The sequence below is a fragment of the Pan troglodytes genome, chromosome 10, assembly GCF_028858775.2.
Source record: "Pan troglodytes isolate AG18354 chromosome 10, NHGRI_mPanTro3-v2.0_pri, whole genome shotgun sequence".
Classification (NCBI taxonomy): domain Eukaryota; kingdom Metazoa; phylum Chordata; class Mammalia; order Primates; family Hominidae; genus Pan; species Pan troglodytes.
This window is the reverse complement of record NC_072408.2, coordinates 131,811,879-131,832,984: the sequence shown is the minus strand read 5'-3', so window position 1 is coordinate 131,832,984 and position 21,106 is coordinate 131,811,879. Positions and strand designations below refer to the sequence as shown.

Genomic DNA, 21,106 nt, shown 5'->3' with positions numbered 1-21,106 from the left:
TGAGCTATAAAGACAATTTGAATATGGACTATATGTTACAAAATACTGTACTATATTTAAGTTTCTTGGCTGAGACAATGGTATTGTGGTTCTGTAGGAAAAAGTATTAAGACGTCTGCAACTAACTTTCAAATGATCCTGCCAAAAAATAAAAATAAATGTGTGTGCATGTGTGTATGTGTCTATCGGATGTGTTTGTAGAGAAAAAAGTTTGAGGGGAAATGTAAGAACTGGTGACTTTAGAGGAGATGTTTGCAGCTATTCCTTGTTCTGTTCTTTCAGCATTTTAGTACTTTGAAAAATTATCAACATAAAAAATTATAGGAAACAGGCTGGGCGTGGTGGCTCACGCCTGTAATCCCAGCACTTTGGGAGGCCGAGGCAGGCAGATCATGAGGTCAGGAGATCGAGACCATCCTGGCTAACATGGTGAAACCTCGTCTCTACTAAAAATACAAAAAATTAGCCGGGCGTGGTGGTGGGCACCTGTAGTCCCAGCTACTCGGGAGGCTGAGGCAGGGGAAAGGTGTGAACCCGGGAGGCGGAGCTTGCAGTGAGCCGAGATTGCGCCACTGCACTCCAGCCTGGGCGGCAGAGTGAGACTCCCTCTCAAAAAAAAAAAAAAAAAAATCATATGAAACTTTATCTTAACTGTGGTAATTTTTCACAAGTGTGTATGTCAAAAGGTGTCAACCTGTACACTTTAAATACGCACAGTCTATTGAGGTGTAGTGCAATTACACCTCAAAAAAGCTGTTAAAATGTTGGTAGGGGAAAAAGGACTGGAAAGTGTCAAAGTTATTTTGCTCAAAATACTTTCTTGCAAACAGCAAAAAATGCAAACCTCTTTACAAAAAAAAAAAAAAAAAGCAAAAACAAAAGAACCCAACAGCTCAATAGAACGGCAAAAAAAAAAAAAAAAAAAAAAAGAAAAACCAAAAGGCAGTTCCCAGAACATATCGATGGATTCTGAATAAATGAAAAGACCATCTGTCTCATATATAATAAAGCCAAAAAGTTTAATGAGGCCGGGTCGGGTGTCTCACACCTGTAATCCCAGCACTTTGGGAGGCTGAGTTGGGCGAATCACGAGGTCGCAAGTTCCAGACCAGCCTGGCCAACATGGAGAAAAACTCTCCTAAAAATACAAAAATTAGCCGGGCGTGGTGGCACATGTCTGTAATCCCAGCTACTTGGGAGGATGAGGCAGGAGAATCACTTCAACACGGGAGGCGGAGGTTGCAGTGAGCCGAGATCGCGCCACTGCACTCCAGCCTGGGCGACAGAGCAAGACTCGGTCTCAAAAAAAAAAAAAAAAAAAATTAACGAGCCACTTCGTTGGAAAGGGCTTGGGAACTAGCCTTCACACGTGTCTGGTGAGAGTAGAAACTGCTATCACCCTTTGAAGGACCATTTAGTAGTATCTTTGCAATATGAACAATGCATATAGAGCCCTTACTATGCAAGGGCTCAAGCAAACAGAGTTAATTCACATGGGTAGCACACATAGTAGCGACCTTAGGGGGTTAGTAACCATGTGGGAGCAGAAAGGGACTTCTGGAGGCTGGAACAATCCATTTTTAGATCTGCTGGTCAAGGAGTGTGTTCTGTGTGTGACAATTCATGATGCTATAGACTGATGTAAGCAAAAAACGTATACCAATTACATTTCAATGAAAAATGTAAAAGAGGCCAAGCGCAGTGTCTCACGCCTGTAATCCCGGCACTTTGGGAGGCCAAAGCAGGTGGATCACCTGAGGTCAGGAGTTCGACACCAGCCTGACCAACATGGAGAAACCCTGTCTCTACTAAAAATACAAAAGTAGCTGGGTGTGGAGGCATGCGCCTGTAATCCCAGCTACTCAGGAGGCTGAGGAAGGAGAATCACTTGAACCCAGGAGTCAGAGGTTGCAGTGAGCCGAGATCATGGCATTGCACTCCAGCCTGGGCAAGAAGAATGAAACTCCGTCTCACACACACAAAAAAAAAAAAAAAAAAAAAAAGTAAAAGAGCAGGGAGTGCTGGCTCACCCCTGTAATCCCAGCACTTTGGGAGGCTGAGGTTAGGACTACTTGAAGTGAGGAGTTCAAGGCTTCAGTGAGCTATGATTTCACCACTGCATTTCAGCCTGGGTGACAGAGCACGAACCTATCTCTTAAAAAAAAAAAAAAAAAAAAAAAGGCCGGGCATGGTGGCTCACGTCTGTAATCCCAGCACTTTGGGAGGCCAAGGCGGGCGGATCACGCGATCAGGAGATCGAGACCATCCTGGCTAACACGGTGAAACCCCGTCTCTACTAAAAATACAAAAAATTAGCAGGGCGTGGTGGCAGGCGCTTGTAGTCCCAGCTACTTGGGAGGCTGAGGCAGGAGAATGGCGTGAACCCGGGAGGCAGAGCTTGCAGTGAGCCAAGATCGCGCCACTGCACTCCAGCCTTGGTGACACAGCGAGACTCCATCTCAAAAAAAAAAACTTCTTTTTAAATGCACAGACCCTTTGACTCAGCAATTCCATTTCTAACAATTTACAGATGAACTTGTCTAGGTGCACACAAAACAATACATACAGAAAGACCTACACTGCAGCCATGTTTAGAATGGCCCGAGACAGGATCAAATGTTAGCTACCAGGGGCAGGTTTAACGATGGCACATCCTTACAGCAATGAGCTCTTTGCAGCCCTTCACAAGGAGGAAGCAAAGTTTATGTACTGATAAGTTCTGATCTTCCTTTTTTTGAGAGTCTCACTCTGTTGCCCAGGCTGGAGTGCAGTGGCGTGATCTCCACTCACTATAACCTCCACCTCCGGGGTTCAAGCGATTCTCCTGTGTCAGCCTTCCGAGTAGGTGGGACTACAGGCACATGCCACCAGGCCTGGCTAATTTTTGTATTTTTAGTAGAGACAGGGTTTCACCATGTTGGCCAGGCTGGTCTTGAACTCTTGACCTCAGGTGATCTACCTGCCTCAGCCTCCCAAAGTGCTGGGATTATAGGCGTGAGCCACTGTACCCAGCCCTCCAAAATTTATTCTTTTTTTTTGAGACAGAGTCTTGCTCTGTTGCCCAGGCTGGAGTGCAGTGGCGCGATCTTGGCTCATTACAAGCTTTGCCTCCCGGGTTCACGCCATCCTCCTGCCTCAGCCTCCTGAGTAGCTGGGACTACAGGTGCACACTGCCACACTCGGATAATTTTTTGTATTTTTAGTAGAGACGGGGTTTCACCGTGTTCGCCAGGATGGTCTCGATCTCCTGACCTTGTGATCTGCCCGCCTCGGCCTCCCAAAGTGCTGGGATTACAGGCATGAGGCACCGCACCCAGCCCAAAATTTATTCATTTTTAAAAACAGGGGCCGGTGCAGTGGCTCACACCCGTAATGCCAGCACTTTGGGAGGCTGAGGCAGGTAGATCACTGGAGGCCAGGAGTTAGAGACCAGCCTGGGCAATAGAGTGAAACCGCACCTCTACAAAAAATAAAAAACTTAAGGCCGGGCGCGGTGGCTCACACCTGTAATCCCAGCACTTTGGGAGGCCGAGGCAGGCGGATCACGAGGTCAGGAAATCGAGACCATCCTGGCGAACACAGTGAAACCCTGTCTCTACTAAAAATACAAAAAAAAATTAGCCGGGCGTGGTGGCAGGCGCCTGTAGTCCCAGCTACTTGGGAGGCTGAAGCAGAAGAATGGCATGAACCCAGGAGGTGGAGCTTGCAGTGGGCCGAAATTGTGCCACTGCACTCCAGCCTGGGCGACAGAGGGAGACTCTGTCTCAAGAAAAATAAATAAATAAATAAATAAAAATGAAAAATAAAAAACTTAGCAGGGCATGGCGGTGCAGACCTGTAATCCCAGCTACTTGAGAGGCTGATGCAGGAGGATCATTTGAGCCCGGGAGGTAGAGACTGCAGTGAGCCAAGATTGAGCTACTGCACTCCAGCCTGGGCGACAGAGGGAGACTCTGTTTCAGGGAAAAATAAAATAAAAATACAAAACAGTGCGCATAGTGCAAAATAAACAAAAACCAACAATAGGGAGCAGATCTATAGATCCATATATTTATACATGTTCAGAATATCTGGCTGCTTCGGGGAAGGGGGTGGGAGACGGGTCAGTAGTGGGAAGTGGAGTTAGTTTCTTAACCTTCAGAACTACATGAAATTGTATTCCATGCAACTACGACCAAGGAGCAAGGGAAAAAAGTACTAGTTTCTTGACCTGGCATTCAGGATGTTTCCACCACATCAGTCCAGCTATATTCTGCCTGAGAGGAATCATTTTCTCCACATACAGTAGGTGCTTGAAATTTTTCTTTTTTTTTTTTTTTTGGAGACAAAGAGTTTTGTGCTGTCCCTGAGGCTGGAGTACAGTGGTGTGATCACAGCTCACTGTAGTCTCAACCTCCCAGGATCAAGCGATCCTCCCTATGCAACCTCCCAAGTAGCTGGGACCACAGGTGTGCGCCACCATGCCTAGCCAAAGGTTTTGGTTTTTCGTAGATGGGGTCTCACTATGTTGCCCAGGCTGGTCTCAAACTCCTGGGCTCAAGCAATCCTCCCACCTAGGCCTCCCAAAGTGGTGGGATTACAGATGTGAGCCACTGCACCAGGCCAATTTTTTAAAAAAATTGTAGTCATATACACATAAAGTTGGCCATTTTAACCATTTTAAAGTGTACAATTCAGTGGCATGAGTACGTTCACAATATCATGCAACCATTATTATCTAGTTCCACAATCTGTCATCACCCCAAAAGGAAACCCTAGATCAATTAAGCAGTAATTCCCCCATTGCTCCCTCCCCCAGCCCCTGGCAACCACCCATCTGCTTTCTGTCTCTATGGATCTTCCTATTCCAGATATTTCATATGCTGTAAATGGAATCATATAATGTGTGCCCTTTCGTGACTGGCTTCTCTCATTTTTTTATTCAAGGTTCGTCCAAGTTGTAGCATATAGCAATACTTCATTCCTTTTTATGGCTGAATCATATTTCATTATACAGACACATCACATTTTATCCCTTCATCAGCTGATAAGACATTTGGGATATTTCCACTTTTTAGCTATCGTAAAAAGTGTTGCTATGAACACATGTGTATAAGTTGCTTAATAATTTTTTTTGAGACGGAGTCTCTGTCCCCCCGGCTTGAGTGCAGTGGGGCGACTCAACCTCACCGCAACGTCAGCCTCCTGGGCTCAATCTATTCTCCTGCCTCAGCCTCCCAAGTAGCTGGGATTACAGTCTTGCACCACCACGCCCAGCTAATTTTTTTTTTTTTTTTTTGAGACGGAGTTTCACTCTTGTTGCCCAGGCTGGCGCGCGCAATGGTGCAATCTTGGCTCACTGCAACGGCCGCCTCCCGGGTTCAAGTGATTCTCCTGCCTCAGGCTCCCAAGTAGCTGGGATTACAGGCATGCATCACCACGCCTGGCTAATTTTTTGTATTTGGTAGAGACGGGCTTTCACCATGTTGGTCAGGCTGGTCTTGAACTCCTGACCTCAGGTGATCCATCCGCCTTGGCCTCCCAAAGTGCTAGGATTACAGGCGTGAGCCACCACACCTGGCCTAATTTTTGTATTTTTAGTAGAGACAGGGTTTCGCCATGTTGACCAGGCTGGTCTCGAGCTCCTGACTTCAGATGAGCTGCCCACCTTGGCCTCCCTAAGTGCTGGGATTACAGGTGTGAGCCACCATGCCAGGGCATCACTTAATAATTTTTAAAGGAATTAACAAGTCTATTACCTCCTACCAGACAAATTCCCTTCATATAGAAATATTCTACCATTTACTAAATGCTTATTCAGTCCCTTGCATTGTGCAGCCCAACCAATCTCCTTTAATTCCCCAATTTATCTCCTCTGAACAAATGGGACACAGATAAGTAAAGCAACTGGGTGGTGCACGGTGGTTCACGTCTGTAAATCCGGCACTTTGGGAGGCCGAGGCAGGCAGATCACCTGAAGTCATGAGATCGAGACCAGCCTGGCCAACACAGTGAAACCCTGTCTCTACTAAAAATACAAAAATTAGCTGGTCGTGGTGGCTTCTGCCTGTAATCCCAGCTAGTAGGGAGGCTGAAGCAGGAGAATTTCGTGAATCCGGGAGGTGGAGGTTGCAGTAAGCCGAGAGCTCGCCATTGCACTCCAGCCTGGGAGAAGAAGCGAGACTGCATCTCAAAAAAAAAAAAAAAGAGAAGTAAAGCAAAAAAAAAAAGAGAAGTAAAGCAACTGGCTCAGGGTCACAGAGCGAGTGAGAAACAGCTAGGATTCAAACTCATGTCTGTTCCTATGCTCCAAACAGGATGGTCATAGGGGTATTTCAGACAAGTCCTAGATTAGAATATGGGAGGCCGGGCACGGTGGCTCACGCCTCTAATCATAGCACTTTGGGAGGCTGAGGAGGGCGGATTACGAGGTCAGGAGTTCGAAACCAGCCTGGCCAACATGGTGAAACCCCATCTCTACTAAAAATACAAAAATTAGCCGGGCATGGTGGCACACATGCCTGTAATCCCAGCTACTCAGGGGGCTGAGGCAGGAGAATTGTTTGAACCTGGGCGGCAGAGGTTGCCATGAGCCAAGACTGAACCACTGCATTCCAGCCTGGGTGACAAAGCAATACTCCATCTCGGAAAAAAAAAAAAAAGAAAGACTATGGGGTGTTTTTTTAAATACCATTAAACTTCACAAAGCAGGTTTGGCTCTAATTCGTAAACCCAGGCATGCTGAAAACTACAGTTGCTAGCAGACCCAGTTTTCCTTTATTTAAAATTCACAAAACAGGCTGGGCACGGTGGCTTACGCCTGTAATCCCAGCACTTTTGGAAGGCTGAGGTCGGCAGATCACTTGAGGTCAGGAGTTTGAGACCAGCCTGGCCAACATGATGAAACCTCATCTCTACCAAAAACATAAAAAATTAGCCGGATGTGGTGGTGCTCACTTGTCATCCCGGCTACTCACTTGTAATCCCGGCTACTCAGGAGGCTGAGGCAGGAGAATTGCTTGCCCAGGAGGCAGACGTTGCCGTGAGCCAAGATCGTGCCAACGCACTCCAGCCTGGGTGACAGAGTAAGAGTCCGTCTCAAAAAATAAATTAATTGATTAAATTTTAAAAAAAACCATAAAATTAACAAAACAATATCCCCAAGCCTGGCCAGTGTGGGCTACACTCAGCAGGAAATAAAATAAGTCAGGCCAGGTGCAATGGCTCACACCTGTAATCCCAGCACTTTGGAAGGCCGAGGCGGGAGGATCACTTGAGGTCAGGAGTTTGAGACCAGACTGGTCAACATGGTGAAACCTCTTTTCTACTAAAAATACAAAACTTAGCCAGGCATGCTGGTGGACACCTGTAATCCCAACTACTTGGGAGGGTGAGTGGGGAAGATCGCTTGAACCTGGGAGGTGGAGGTTGTAGTGAGACGAGATCACGCCACTGCACTCCAGCCTGAGCAACAGAGCCAGACCCCCGTCTCAAAAAAACAAAAAGGAAAGAAGTCAGGTCAGCCTCTGGATGCTGTACTGACTCGGGGAACAGGGAAGGGGTCATGAAGCAGGAAAACAGGCGAGAGATACTAATGTGGGCTCCATGTCCACTCTGCCTAGGTTCACATCCTGGCTCTGCCACTCATCTGACCTGAAACCAGCCACTTCACTGCTCTGTGTCTCAGTTTCCTCATCTGTCAAATGGGAACAGTAACAGTACCTACCGCACAGGGTCATTCTAAGGATTACATAAGATTATTCTATCTACAAAAGCACTTAGTAATCATTAGTATCTCTATTAAAGGCACAAACCCCGGTTTAGCGCAGGAAGAGCTCTGACCCCCAGATTCGGAGATGCTCTGCCAGAATACAGATTGTCTTATTTAAGTAAAAGTCTTAAATAACCACTCGTATTTCATGTTTGTTGGCCTTAGATTGTCACATGGAACCACCGTCAGTTGAGACATGGGGATCCTGTGGTCACCCTGCGTGAAAAAGACAGGCTTATTTTTGCTCTAAAACAAATGATTTCTGCCTTCAAATAGCTCCGAAACGGCATCAAGAGGAAGTAAGTGAGACTCCCTGCACTCACACCCCTGATCCTTTCCCCCGCCAGACTCCAGGGCAACCTTTCCACATTCAGGCGTTCAGCCCTGCTTCTTTGCCCCTCTTTGGCCACCTACAAAGCGTTCTCTCCCCTACATGTATGAAGACACAGACCCACCTGTGCAAGAGGTGCCCCTGCCCACAGGAGAGGGAGGTCAAAACTTACCGTTTTCCTAACAAATTAACCTTTCATGTTATCCAGTAAGAACATGCAGTCAATCTGATTTCGGCCTTCATATTCCCTTCTATTCCCCACTCCCTCTCAATGAGCAGAAAACTTTAACTTTTTAGCCATGATTCTGGGCCAGGAAGGTACCAACTAGTCATAATTACAACCTCGCAATGAAGGGGAATGATTACTATCCCCATTTAACAAATAAAGAAACAGGCTCAAAGAAGTGAAGTCACTTCCCCAAAGTCATCCAACTGGTAGAGCTCCAACTTGAACCCAAACTTCTCTGACTCCAAAACCCCAGGAAGGCTGGCAGCAAGCAAGAGCCCCCTCCTCCCCAGGGAACAGCAAAGGAACCGCAATACCACACACAACCGTCCCCAGTAACTTCCTCCTTCTCAGGAGCTGGTCGGCGGACTTCGGCCCGGAATGGCACCCCTGTCGCACCTAGCTCCAGAGAGCAGGAATTGGGGAAAACCCCCTGCGATCCTCCTGGGACTCAACACTCTTCCCAGGAGGCTGCAGGATCCGGGACCTCCCCAAACTAAACAAAAGGCTCCACGCGAAAGGCCCCGCACACAGTAGGTGCTCGGTTTCCCAAAGCCACCGAGCAAATAGCATTGCTCCCTTCTTTTCCTGTAAAGTAAAAACAACTCCAAGTATCTTCAAAGCAGGAGGAGGAGTGGGGCAGAAGGTCCCAGGGGAAGTGGGTCGGGATGCGAGGCTAGGACAAACCCGGGGTAGCTGGGGAGGGCGCAGCCGCGTGGGGACCGAGAGCGCCAGTGTGCTGCCTGGCTCACAGTAGGAGCCATTCAAACGCGGTGAATGAATGAATGAGACGCGCGGCAGGCGTCAGCGCAGCCGGCAGAGACTCTGGCTGCGCCGACCGCGGGGGCAAGGTCCAAGGAGAAGCGCGGCGCAGAGGAGAGGGCGCCCCGAGGCCCGGCCGCCCAGACCCGCACTGGTCAGGCCCGGCGGGGGCCGCAGGCGGCAGGCCCCGAGGCGCAGGCCGGACCCCCTCTTCCCGCGCGCCGGCCGGGCGGGCAGCCCCGGAGGCCGCGCTCCTCCCAGGTCGGCCCCGGTAGCCAGGTGCGTGGCGACCGGGGCAAGGTGACCGCGGGCGCGGGCCCGGCGCCCACCTTCTGAGCGGCGCGCACGTTGTCCTCGCCGAACAGGCTGCTGACGCTCTGGGAGAAGGTGTTGACCGTGCGGCGGTAGCTGTTCTTCTCCGCGCCGCCGCGGCCCCGCGCCCCCTGCGCGCCCGGGGCCAGCAGCCCGAGCAGCAGCAGCAGCAGCAGCAGCAGCAGGAGCCCGGCCCGGGCCAGGGGCCCGCCTGAGGCGCGCGCGCCCATGCTCGGCCGGCGGGGCGCGAGGTCGCGATGCGGGGTGAGGGCCGTGCGCAGGGCCGCAGCGGGCTCCGGCTAGGGCAAGGTTGGCGCGCTCGGGGACCGCGCGCCGCGCCTTTACCCACAGCCGCCGCCGCCGCCGCCGCCGCCGCCGCTGCGCCACCCGCCCCGCCCCGCCCCGCGCGCAAAGGCGCACGGCCCAGCCCACGCCGCGCCCCGCCCCCGGCGCGGGACCAAGGCGACCCGGCGCCGGGGCCCCGCGCCCGCCTCCCGGAAGCCTGCCCCGACCCGGTGCGGCTTCTCATCATTTAAAAAAAAAAATTCTCTTTTTTAACTTATCCGTGGAAAAGCAACCCGTGCCTGTAAAACTTGCAACAGCTTCAACCAGGAGAGTGACTGCAACTGATTGAAAAACATGAAATAGACATATATGTAATCTCCCTGAATGTATTATAATGGTACCCCAAAATTGGCCCTCGTGGGCATCAGCTCATTCATCCTGAAAATTTTAAATAACAAGAAAGCATCAGGCATCCTCCTGCCCTTCCTGAATGAACTGTATTTCAGAGCCCCAAAATAGTTGGGGAGGGACTTTCTTTTAGCAAAGTCCAGCTAATACATGAGGATGAATGAGAGAATCCGAAAAGTATTTGGCACCCCTCAATAGAATGATGGATTCACGCGATGATCATCAGAATTGGGTAAAACCAAGAGGCGAGGGTTTGGCGGGGAACTTGAAAATGGAGGGGCCAAGCCGCGAAGTCCCGGTCCCGCCAATCGATCTTAGTGCCAGGAAGTACCAGCGCCACCTGCGATGGATTCTTGCCAAGACAAGTTGAGCATGAACCTGATGGGGCCTCTAGATCAAACCTACAGTTTACAGGAAATATGGCAGGTAAGGAAAACTTAGAAGCAGCAGAAGCAACCAACCAACTCCAGCATGTGGGGCATTCTACCAAACAAACGACCCAGTTTGTTCAATAAATAAGCGGCATAAAAGGTGAGCGAAGAGGAGGATAATTGGTTTTAAAGACTTAAGAGCCATAATAACCCATGCAATGCAAGGACCTTGTGTGCATCCTAAATCAAACAAATCAAGTCTAACCAACATTTTTTTTAGACAACCAAGAAAATAAAACTCAATTTTTGCCAATCCAAAGAATACAAAATGCTCTTATTTTTGAATTTACATTTTCTGGATTCCTAGTAAGATTTTCATAGATTTATTGGCCATTTGAATTACTTCTCTGTGAATTACCTATTCATGTCCTTTACACATTTTTTCCTGTATTGTTTATCTTTTTAAAAACTTTTTTGTAGGTCGGGTGCGGTGGTTAACGCCTGTGATTCCAGCACTTTGGGAGGCTGAGGCGGGCGACCTGAGGTCGGGAGTTCGAGACCAGCTTGACCAACATGGAGAAATCCCTCCGTCTCTACTAAAAATACAAAATGAGGCCAGGCGCCGTGGCTCACGCCTGTAATCCCAGCGCTTTGGGAGGCCGAGGCGGGCGGATCACAAGGTCAGCAATTTGGGAGGCCGAGGCGGGCGGATCACGAGGTCAGGAGATCGAGACCATCCTGGCTAACACAGTGAAACCCCGTCTCTACTAAAAATACAAAAAATTAGCCGGGCGTGGCGGCGGGCGCCTGTAGTCCCAGCTACTCAGAGCCTGAGGCAGAAGAATGGCATGAACCCGGGAGGCGGAAGTTGCAGTGAGCCGAGATCGTGCCACTGCACTCCAGCCTGGGCAACAGAGGGAGACTCCGTCTCAAAAAAAAAAAAAACCAAAACGAGCCAGTTATGGTGGTGCCTGCTTGTAATCCCAGCTACTCGGGAGGCTGAGGCAGGAGAACCGCCTAAACCTGGGAGGTGGAGGTTGCAGTGAGCCGAGACTAAGCCACTGCACTCCAGCCTGGGCAACAAGAGTGAAACTCCGTCCCAAAAACAAAACAAAACAAAACAAAACAAAAACCTTTTTTTACGCCAGGTGTAGTGGCACAAGCTTGTTTTGGGAGGCCAAGGCAGGAGGATTGCTTGAACACAGGAGTTCAAGGCCAGCCTGGCCAACATAGTGAAACCTATCTCTATAAAAAATGATAATAATAACAATAAACTTTTTAATTAAGGTATAACATACAGAAAAATACACAATCATATAAATTTTTATGAATTTTCACAAACTGAATACCCAAGGTAACCAGCACCCAAATCAAGAAACGAAACATTACCAGTTCCCCCGCAAAAGCCTCCCTTTGTCCCCTCGCATTCACTATGTTCCTCTTAAAATTTAGGGGATTCATTTGCCTGTGTTTGAAGTTTATGTAAATGGAACCACACAGTACTCTGGGGGTTGGCTTCTTTTGTTCAACTTTTTTTTTAATTTATTTTTTTATTTTTTGAGACGGAGTCTTGCTCTGTTGCCCAGGCTGGAGTGCAGTGGCATGATCTTGGCTCACTGCAAACTCCGCCTCCGGGGTTCAAGCCATTCTCCTGCCTCAGCCTTCCATGTAGCTGGGACTATAGGCATGCGCCACCACACCCGGCTAATGTTTGTATTTTTAGTGGAGACAGGTTTCGCCATGTTGGCCAGGCTGGTCTCAAACTCCTGACCTCAGGTGATCCGCCTGCCTCGGCCTCCCAAAGTGCTGGAATTACAGGCGTGAGCCACCACGCCCGGCTTTTGTTCAACTTTATATTTGTGAGATCCATCCATGCTGTTATGTATCTGCCTTCTTCTTGCTGTCTAGAATGGTCTATACCTTCTGGAAGGTAATTCACTGATATATTACATTTTAGAAGGAAATATAGGCAAGTGTACTACTACCCACTTAACATTTTTTAAACGTTTCTTAAACTTTTAGTTTATTTAAATAAACATATTTAAAGAAGAAACTTTAGATCACTATCATCCTAAGCAACAAAATCCATAAAAACACAGATTTGAGCCTGGGTGCAGTGGCTCAGGCCCGTAATCTCATCATTTTGAGAGGCCAAGGTGGGCCGATCACTTGATGTCAGGAGTTTGAGACCATCCTGGCCAACATGGTGAGACCCCATCTCTACTAAAAATACAAAAATTAGATGGGCATCTTGGTGGGTGCCTGTAATCCCAGCTACTTGGAAGGCTGAGACAGGAGAATCGCTTGAACCCGAGAGGTGGAGGTTGCAGTGAGCCGAGATTGCTCCGCTACACTCCAGCCTGGGCGTCAGAGGGAGATTTCTGTCTCAAAAAAACAAAAACAAGCAAACAAACAAAAAACCCCACAGATTTGATACGCTAATTATGATTTTTTTAAATGTCATTCATTAAGGCCTTCACTGTGGCTTATGCCTGTAATTCCAGCACTTTGGGAGGCCGAGACAAGCGGATCCCTTGAGCCCAGAATTTTGAGACCAGTCTAAGCAACATAGGGAGACACCATCTCTACAAAAAAATAGAAAAATTAGCTGGTCATGGTGGTGTGTGCCTGTAGTCCTAACTACTCAGGAGGCTGAGGTGGGAGGACAGGTCAAGGCTGCAGCGAGTGGTGATTGCACCACTGCACTCTGGCCTGGCCCACAGGGTGAGATCTTATCTCTCAAAAAAAAAAAAAAAAAAAAGTCGGGCGCGGTGGCTCACGCCTGTAATCCCAGCACTTTGGGAGGCCGAGGCAGGCAGATCACCTGAGGTCAGGAGTTTGAGACCAGCCTGGCCAACATGGTGAAACTCCATCTCTACTAAAATACAAAAACTAGCTGGGGGTGGTGGCGGGCACCTGTAGTCCCAGCTACTCGGAAGGCTGAGGCAGGCAGGAGAATCGTTTAAACCCGGGAGACAGAGGTTGTAGTGAGCCGAGATTGCTCCACTACACTCCAGCCTGGGCAACAAAGCCAGACCTTGTCTCAATAATAATAATAATAATGCATTGTTTCCCAGTGTGTTACAATGTGATGCGGTAATGGGAATTTAAAGTTATCTAATAGACAACTGTATTTTTTTTTTTTTTGAGACAGAGTCTAGCTCTGTTGCCCAGGCTGAAGTGCAGTGGTGCAGTCTCGGCTCACTGCAACGTCCACCTCCCGGGTTCAATCAATTCTCTGCCTCAGCCTCCCGAGTAGCTGGGATTACAGACGCCTGCCACCAGGCCTAGCTAATTTTTTTTTGTATTTTTGGTAGAGACGGGGGTTTCACCATCTTGGCCAGGCTGGTCTTGAAATCCTGACCTCGTGATCCACCCACCTCGGCCTCCAAAAGTGCTGGGATTACAGGCGTGAGCCACCGCGCCCGTAGAGGCCTCCTTTTAGATCTTCCATCTATCCCTGTGATGGAAATATCTGGTGTCTTTTTAAAAGTACACGACTAATACGTTTCTTGTAGGAATATCAGAAAATACAGATGCGCAAACCAGGGTTAGGGGGAAGAAGTTTGGAGTACTGGGGGAGGGGTATATTTTAAAAGGTGGCAAAACACTTCCACTCCCAAGCAGCCAAATTAGTATCAGTAGATATAATTCATATTTAAACCTAGACTACCCCAAGCGAGAACAGCCCAGGACTTAAACTCGGGCCTGCGCTGGGACCTCAGGCCCCGCCTACTTCTCTAAATAGTCCCGCCCCCTGCCCGGCCCGGCTCCGCCTCTCCTCTTCGCTGGGTTTCTCTTGCAACCCCGCCCCTCAGCGGCAAAGTCAGTTACAGCTCTCGCGATAACGCAACCCGGAAGTCTCACTGCCGGAGTTGGTGGTCTGGGAACCCACGTGGGCTGGGTTTCGGATTGCTCTGCTCGTCCGGCCCGCTGGAGCGCCCACCCTGGCCTAGTCGCCATGGGGAAGCTGCGCCGGCGCTACAACATCAAGGGGCGCCAGCAGGCGGGCCCCGGCCCCTCGAAGGGCCCCCCCGAGCCGCCCCCTGTGCAGCTGGAACTGGAGGGTAAGACATCCCCGGACGGGGGCTGGATTTCGGGGATTTCCCAGGGCGGCCTGTGCCCTGCCTCCAGGACTCTCGGGTGGGGATCCCAGAGGGGTGGGATGGATCATCTGGAATGGGGGAATGGGACCCCCATTCCAGATGATCCAAAGGAGAGGGGCTTAGTGACAGCCTAGTTTTAACAGTGTATATGGAATACCCGGGATTTCTCTCGCCCTCAAATAGTAACATGGAGAATTTGGCAAAAAAAATAGGAGTAGTTCCATCCGTTCCCATGACTTCGATTATAATCTCTTTATAATCTCCAGCGACCCCCAAATGTGTATTTTCAGCCCAGTCTTGTCTGCTCAGCTCCAGGCTGGCTGACATTTCTCTCAGACCCCTTTTTAGGAGTAGCCCTTATTACATGCCAGGCACTATTCTAGGCACTGGAGACATAGCAGAAAGGGAGATTTTTAGAAAATCCCTGAGTTTACCTGCTGTATAGGAGGAGACAGGCAAAGAATAAACATATAGAAATTTCTGTGGCTACAGTGAGCAGATAAAACAGAAGAGGCCATTAGGTGGGTTGCAGCATCCCATAGAGTTGCTGGAGAAGACATCACTCTGTTAGAGTCAAGATCTGAAGGAGACCTGAGTGGCTGCCTGGAGATGAGAGAAAAAACAGGGGCCCAGGGCAGGTTGGGCCTGGACTGCAGTCTTGGCGAGGACTGGGGCTTTTTCTCTATGGGAGAAGGCAGCCATGGGAGCGTTTAGAGCAGAGGAGGCGTGGTGGTGGGCACCTGTAGTCCCAGCTACTCGGGAGGCTGAGGCAGGAGAATGGCTTGAACCCAGGATACGGAGGTTGCAGTGAGCCAAGATCGCACCACTGTACTCTAGCCTGGGTGAGACAGCGAGACTCCATCTCAAAAAAAAAAAAAAGTTCCACAGACAGGCTGGGAGTTGAGGCAGATCCCCTAACATCTCTGTGCCTTCGTTTTCATATCTGCAGAATGGGACCAGTAGCACACGTTGAGCAGCCTTAATCCAAAATACTCCAAAATTCAAAAGTTTTTGAGTGTCAACATGACACTTAAGGAAATGCTCATTGGAGCATTCCAGATTTCAAATTTTTAGATTAGGGATGCTCAACCAGTGAATAGAATACAGATATTCCTAAATCTAAAACACGTCTGGTTCCTAGCATTTCTGGAAAGGGATATTTAACCTGTAGTAGCCGTCTTACCTCCTATCAGAGTTTTGGAGATGGTAATTTGGGAAAATATGTTGCTTTGAAAAATAAAGAAAGGTTACAGAGGTGGGGTGTCTCCCGGGACAGGTGACAACCGTTATGATGGCAGTGACAATTCAGGATGGCACCTCAAAGACAGCCGTAGACACTGGGCTGACACTTGGAACTGGACCACCTGAGCAGAGGGGCTGAGGTCTCTCAGACCCAGAGATTTGGGGAAAGTTGTTTCTCACATCAGAACAGGACATTTCCATGTATCCCTGCCTTTTTCAGGGGCCAGAGGAATCTCATAAGAACATGACTCAGATTACCTTCTTTTATTTATTTATTTATTTGGGATGGAGCCTTGCTCTGTCGCCAGGCTGGAGTGCAGTGGCACAATCTCTTGACTTCAGGTGATCTGCCTGCCTCGGCCTCCCAAAGTGCTGGGATTACAGGCGTGAGCCACCGCACCCAGCCCATTGTACTTAATTAATTAGGGTCACAAAACCTGTCCTCTTTGTAACATAAAGACGTAGAAACCGAACGGTTAATCAAAGAATCAGATCCTCCCCACACAGGAACACCAGAGAGCAAACCCCAGCATCAGACGTCAGGCAGACACAGGTACTTGCTAAGGTCTGTCTTACCTAAGATTCTGCAGTTGGTGGAGTGATGTGATAACTGAATTTTTCTAAAATTGTCTAGATTGTATACTTTCAAACTATTATGTTTAGAAATAGATATGACAGAAACTTAGCCCAGTCCACTATATACTTTCTTTCTTTTTTTTTTTTTTGAAATAGAGGCTTGTTCTGTCGCCTAGGCTGGAGTGCAGTGGCGTGATCTCTGCTCACTGCAACCTCCACCTCCCGGGTTCAAGCAGTTCTCGTGCCTCAGCCTCCCGTGTAGCTGGGATTATAGGTGCATGCCATCACACCTGGCTAGTTTTTGTATTTTTTGTAGAGACAGGGTTTTGCCATGTTGGCCAGGCTGGTCCCCAACTCCTGGCCTCAGGTGATTTTCCCAAAGTGCTGGGATTGCAGGCGTGCGCCACCGCGCCCGGCCCCACCGTACACTCTTACAACATCAGGCTGGGCGCAGTGGCTCACGCCTGTAATCCCAGCACTTTGGGAGGCTGAGGCGGGTGGCTAACTTGGGGTCAGGAGTTTGAGACCGCCTGTCTAAGATGGTAAAACCCCGTCTCTACTAAAAATACAAAAATTAGCTGGGGCATGGTGGTACATGCCTGTAATCCCAGCTACTCGGGAGGCTGAGGCGGGAGAATTGCTGGAACCTGGGAGGCGGAGGTTGAAGTGAGCAGAGATCACGCCACTGCACTCTAGTCTGGGGGACAAAGTGAGACACCGTCTCAAAAAAACAAGAGAAAATCATAGTATTTTTTTTTGGTTTTTTTTTTTTTGAGACGGAGTCTCACTCTGTCGCCCAGGCTGGAGTGCAGTGGCACGATCTCGGCTCACTGCAACCTCCACCTCCCAGTTTCAAGAGATTCTCCTGTCAGCCTCCCAAATAGCTGGGATTGCAGGCACCCACCACCACACCTGGCTAATTTTTGTATTTTTAGTAGAGACAGGGTTTTGCCACATAGGCCAGGCTGGTTTCGAGCTCCTGACCTCAAGTGAGCCACCTGCCTCAGCATGCCAAAGTGCTGGGATTACAGGCATGAGCCCCTGCGCCCGGCCTTGAGAACATCATAGTATTGTTATGAAAATAGATTTGAGCTCACAGTTCCCCCTGTTCCTGTGTGCAGGCTCAGGAGGCCCCCATGCAGGTCAGGGGGCCTATGGGAGGCGGGACCAGAGCTACCTCAAGGAGAATGGGGACTTAATAACTGTGATCTTTCAGACAAGGACACGTTGAAGGGAGTTGATGCAAGCAACGCGCTCGTTCTACCGGGGAAGAAGAAAAAGAAGACCAAAGCCCCTCCCCTGTCGAAGAAGGAGAAGAAGCCTCTGACCAAGAAGGAGAAGAAAGTGCTGCAGAAAATCTTAGAACAGAAGGAGAAAAAGAGCCAGGTACACCCCACTCGGGCAGGGTCTGCAAGTGGCTCTCTAGCATAGAGAGAGATGGGGGGTCTCTCTCCTCCTGAGGGTGTCTCTGTGGTGCAACTAATAGAACTTTCTGGAAGGAGGAAAATTCCAGTGCATGGTCCAGTGCAGTAGCCACTAACCACATATTGCTGTTGAGCACTTGAAATGCAGCTACTATGGCAGAGGAACTGAACTGAACTATTCGAGAGAATGTCAAACTTTTTTCCTTGTTTTTTCTTCTTTTTTTTTTTTAATTTAAATTTAATTTTTTTTTCTTTTTTGTTTTGTTCCCCCACCCCCGACATCTTTTCTGGCTCTACCAAACCTTAAAAAAAAATTTTTTTTTTGAGATGGAGTCTTGCTCTGTTGCCCAGGCTGGAGTGCAGTGAAATGATCTTGGGTTCTCCTGGTATCAAGTGATTCTCCTGCCTCAGCCTCCTGTGTAGCTGGGATTACAGGCGCGTGCCACCACGTCAGGCTATTTTTTTTTTTTTTTTTTTGTATTTTTAGTAGAGACGGGGTTTCATCATGTTAGCCAGGATGATCTTGATATCCTGACCTCGTGATCCGCCCGCCTCGGCCTCCCAAAGTGCTGGGATTATAGGCGTGAACCACCATGCCCGGCCAACCTTAATTTTTTCATAGAGGAAAAAAGTTTGTCATGGGAAATTCAAACATTTGCAAGGGAAATCCAAACATTTGCAAGAGTAAAGAGAACAGTATGATGAACTCCCATGTGCCCATCGTCAGCTCCAACATTGATCAGCCCCTGGTCAATCTTGGATTATCTCCACTGCTGGTCACTTTCCCACCCCTGGGTCACTTTGAAGCAAATCCCACATACAGTGAATCTGTACTAGTTTCCTGGGGATGTCATACAAATGACCACAAACTGAGGGGCTTAGGACAATAGAAATTTGTTCCTTCCCAGCTTAGGAGGCCAGAAGTCCGAGATCAAGGTGTTGGCAGGGCGGTGCTCCTCACTGGGCTCAGGGGAGGGTCATTCCTGGCCTCTTCCTGCTTCTGGCAGCTCCAGGCGTTCCCTTGGCTTGTGGCTGCGTCACTCCAATCTCTGCCTCCCTCTTCCCTCGGCCTTTCCTCCGTGTGTCTCTTCGAAGGGCGCTTCTCATTGGATTTAGGTCGCGCTCAGATACTCAGGATCATCTCATCTTGAGATCCTTCACGTAATTACGTAATTACATCTACAAAACCTTTTTCCAAATAGGGTCACGTTCGCAAGTTCTGGGATACGAACACGTCTTTGAGGGAGGCTGCCATTTAACCCACTATACATAGCATTATATCCATAAATATTTCAATTTGTATCTCTATAAGTAGAGACTTTTAAAAATGACCAGAATACCATTAGCACACCTAATCTTTTATTTTAATATCAAACATCTATCAAGTGGTTAAATTTCCTGTTGTTTCATGGATACTCCTCACCCTTTTCTTGTTTTTTTTTCCCATTGTAGTTTATTTGTTGTTTGTCTTACAGTTTCCTACCTTCTGGATTTTTAAATTTTTATTTTATTTTATTATTTTTTGAGATGGAGTTTTGCTCTTGTTGCCCAGGCTGGAGTGCAATGGCATGATCTCGGCACACCGCAACCTCCACCTCCCGGGTTCAAGCGATTCTCCTGCCTCAGCCTCCCGAGTAGCTGGGATTACAGGCATGCACCACCACGTCCGGCTAACTTTGTTATTTTTAATAGAGACAGGGTTTCTCCATGTTGGTCAGGCTGGTCTTGAACTCCCAACCTGAAGTGACCCACCTGCCTCGGCCTCCCCGAGTGCAGGGATTATAGGCGTGAGCCACTGCGCCCAGCCTTAAAATTTTATTTTAAACATGCTCCTCTGCCATCTGAGTTTTTTGTACATTAGTATTTGGATCTGTAGCAGTGACTGTCATCCGGGACAGTTTTGCGCGCCGCCCCCCGCTGCCCCAGGGACATTTGGCAGTGTCTTGAGACATTTTGGGCTGTGACAACTTGGGAGTGCTGCTGGCGTCTGGCGGGTGGAGCCATGGGATGCTGTTAACAGCCTGTAATGCACAGAAAAACAAAAACTTATTTGGCCCTAAATGTCAATAGTGCTGAGATTGAGGAACCCTGACCTGGAGCCTTCATGAGAATCAAGTTTGACTTTTGGTGAGGCCACTGCACGTGGGAGCTGTGTCTTCACATCAGGAGGCTTGAGGGTCTCTCTCCAGCAGCCGTGGATGGGCAGTCCCCAGAGCCTTAGTAGGGGGAAGACTTACTCACCTGTGAGCGTGTTCTTTTTTTTTTTTTTGGAGACAAGGTCTTGCTCTGTTGCCCAGGCTGGAGTGCAGTGGTATGATCTCAGCTCACTGCAACCTCTGCCTCCCAGGTTCAAGCCATTGTCCTGCCTCAGCCTCCCGGGTAGCTGGTACCACAAGCATGCGCCACCATGCCCGGCTAATTTTTGTATTTTTAGTAGACACATGGTTTCACCATGTTGGTTAGGTTGGTCTTGAACTCCTGACCTCAGGTGATCCACCCGCCTCGGCCTCCTAAAGTGCTGAGATTGCAGGCGTGAGCCACTGTGCCTGGTCAGTGTGTCCTTTTTAAATCCTATTTAGGGTGCTTTCCCGCTGTGCTATACCTTGTTCTGTGTGTGTGTGTGTGTGTGTAATACACACATAGAAGTGTGTAGGCTGGGTGCGGTGGCTCATGCTTGTAATCCCAGAACTTTGGGAGGCCGAGGCGGGCGGATCATGAGGTCAGGAGATCGAGACCACGGTGAAACCCCGTCTCTACTAAAAATACAAAAAATTAGCCAGGCATGGTGGCGGGCGTCTGTAGTCCCAGCTACTTGGAGAGGCTGAGGCAGGAGAATGGCGTGAACCCGGGAGGCAGAGCTTGCAGTGAGCCGAGATCGCACCACTGCACTCCAGCCTGGGTGACAGAGCGACACTCTGTCTCAAAAGAAGTGTGTATAAAACCTATATGTATAATTACAAGAACAATAAAGTAAAAACTCACGAAACCCTCACCCAACTAAAAGAAGCCAACTGGGTACACCCCCTGCACACAGCATTGCTCAGGGTAGCTCGGGGACCAATTCACATCAGACACACAAAGCCGCCTCCTTCCTCAGAGCAGCTAGGGAGCACTGCTGTACATGACTGAGCTGTGCTTTATTCATCTCCTGTTGATGGACATCTGGTGGGCCATAATCTTCTACTGTGATACCCTGCTGCAGAGAACCTCATTTATACAACCCCAGATTCTGTAAAAGGGGTTAAAAAAGCCAGCTTGCTGTGTCTGTTGATGGAAGAACACCATGCACCAGTAGAATTGCAATTTGACCGCC

At 48.9% G+C, this 21,106-nt stretch overlaps 2 protein-coding genes across 3 annotated transcripts in view; one reads left to right on the top strand and one right to left on the bottom strand.

Annotated features, from left to right (window-relative positions):
- Nucleotides 1-9,780, bottom strand: part of BRI3BP (BRI3 binding protein) — a 39,934-nt gene extending 30,154 nt beyond the window's left edge. Inside the window, exon 1 of the mRNA XM_016924609.4 lies at nt 9,399-9,780. Within this exon, the coding sequence (XP_016780098.3) occupies nt 9,399-9,611 (213 nt within the window). The 5' untranslated portion in view covers nt 9,612-9,780. The remainder of the gene's footprint in view (nt 1-9,398) is intronic.
- A 4,491-nt stretch (nt 9,781-14,271) lies between these two features.
- Nucleotides 14,272-21,106, top strand: part of DHX37 (DEAH-box helicase 37) — a 43,022-nt gene continuing 36,187 nt past the window's right edge. The window contains exons 1-2 of one of the 2 annotated variants that reach the window (XM_016924608.4): nt 14,272-14,512; nt 17,586-17,755. In XM_016924608.4, coding sequence (XP_016780097.4) covers nt 14,407-14,512; nt 17,586-17,755 — 276 coding nt within the window. In that variant the 5' untranslated portion in view covers nt 14,272-14,406. The remainder of the gene's footprint in view (nt 14,513-17,585; nt 17,756-21,106) is intronic. The other variant, XM_016924607.4, reaches the window with a different exon arrangement.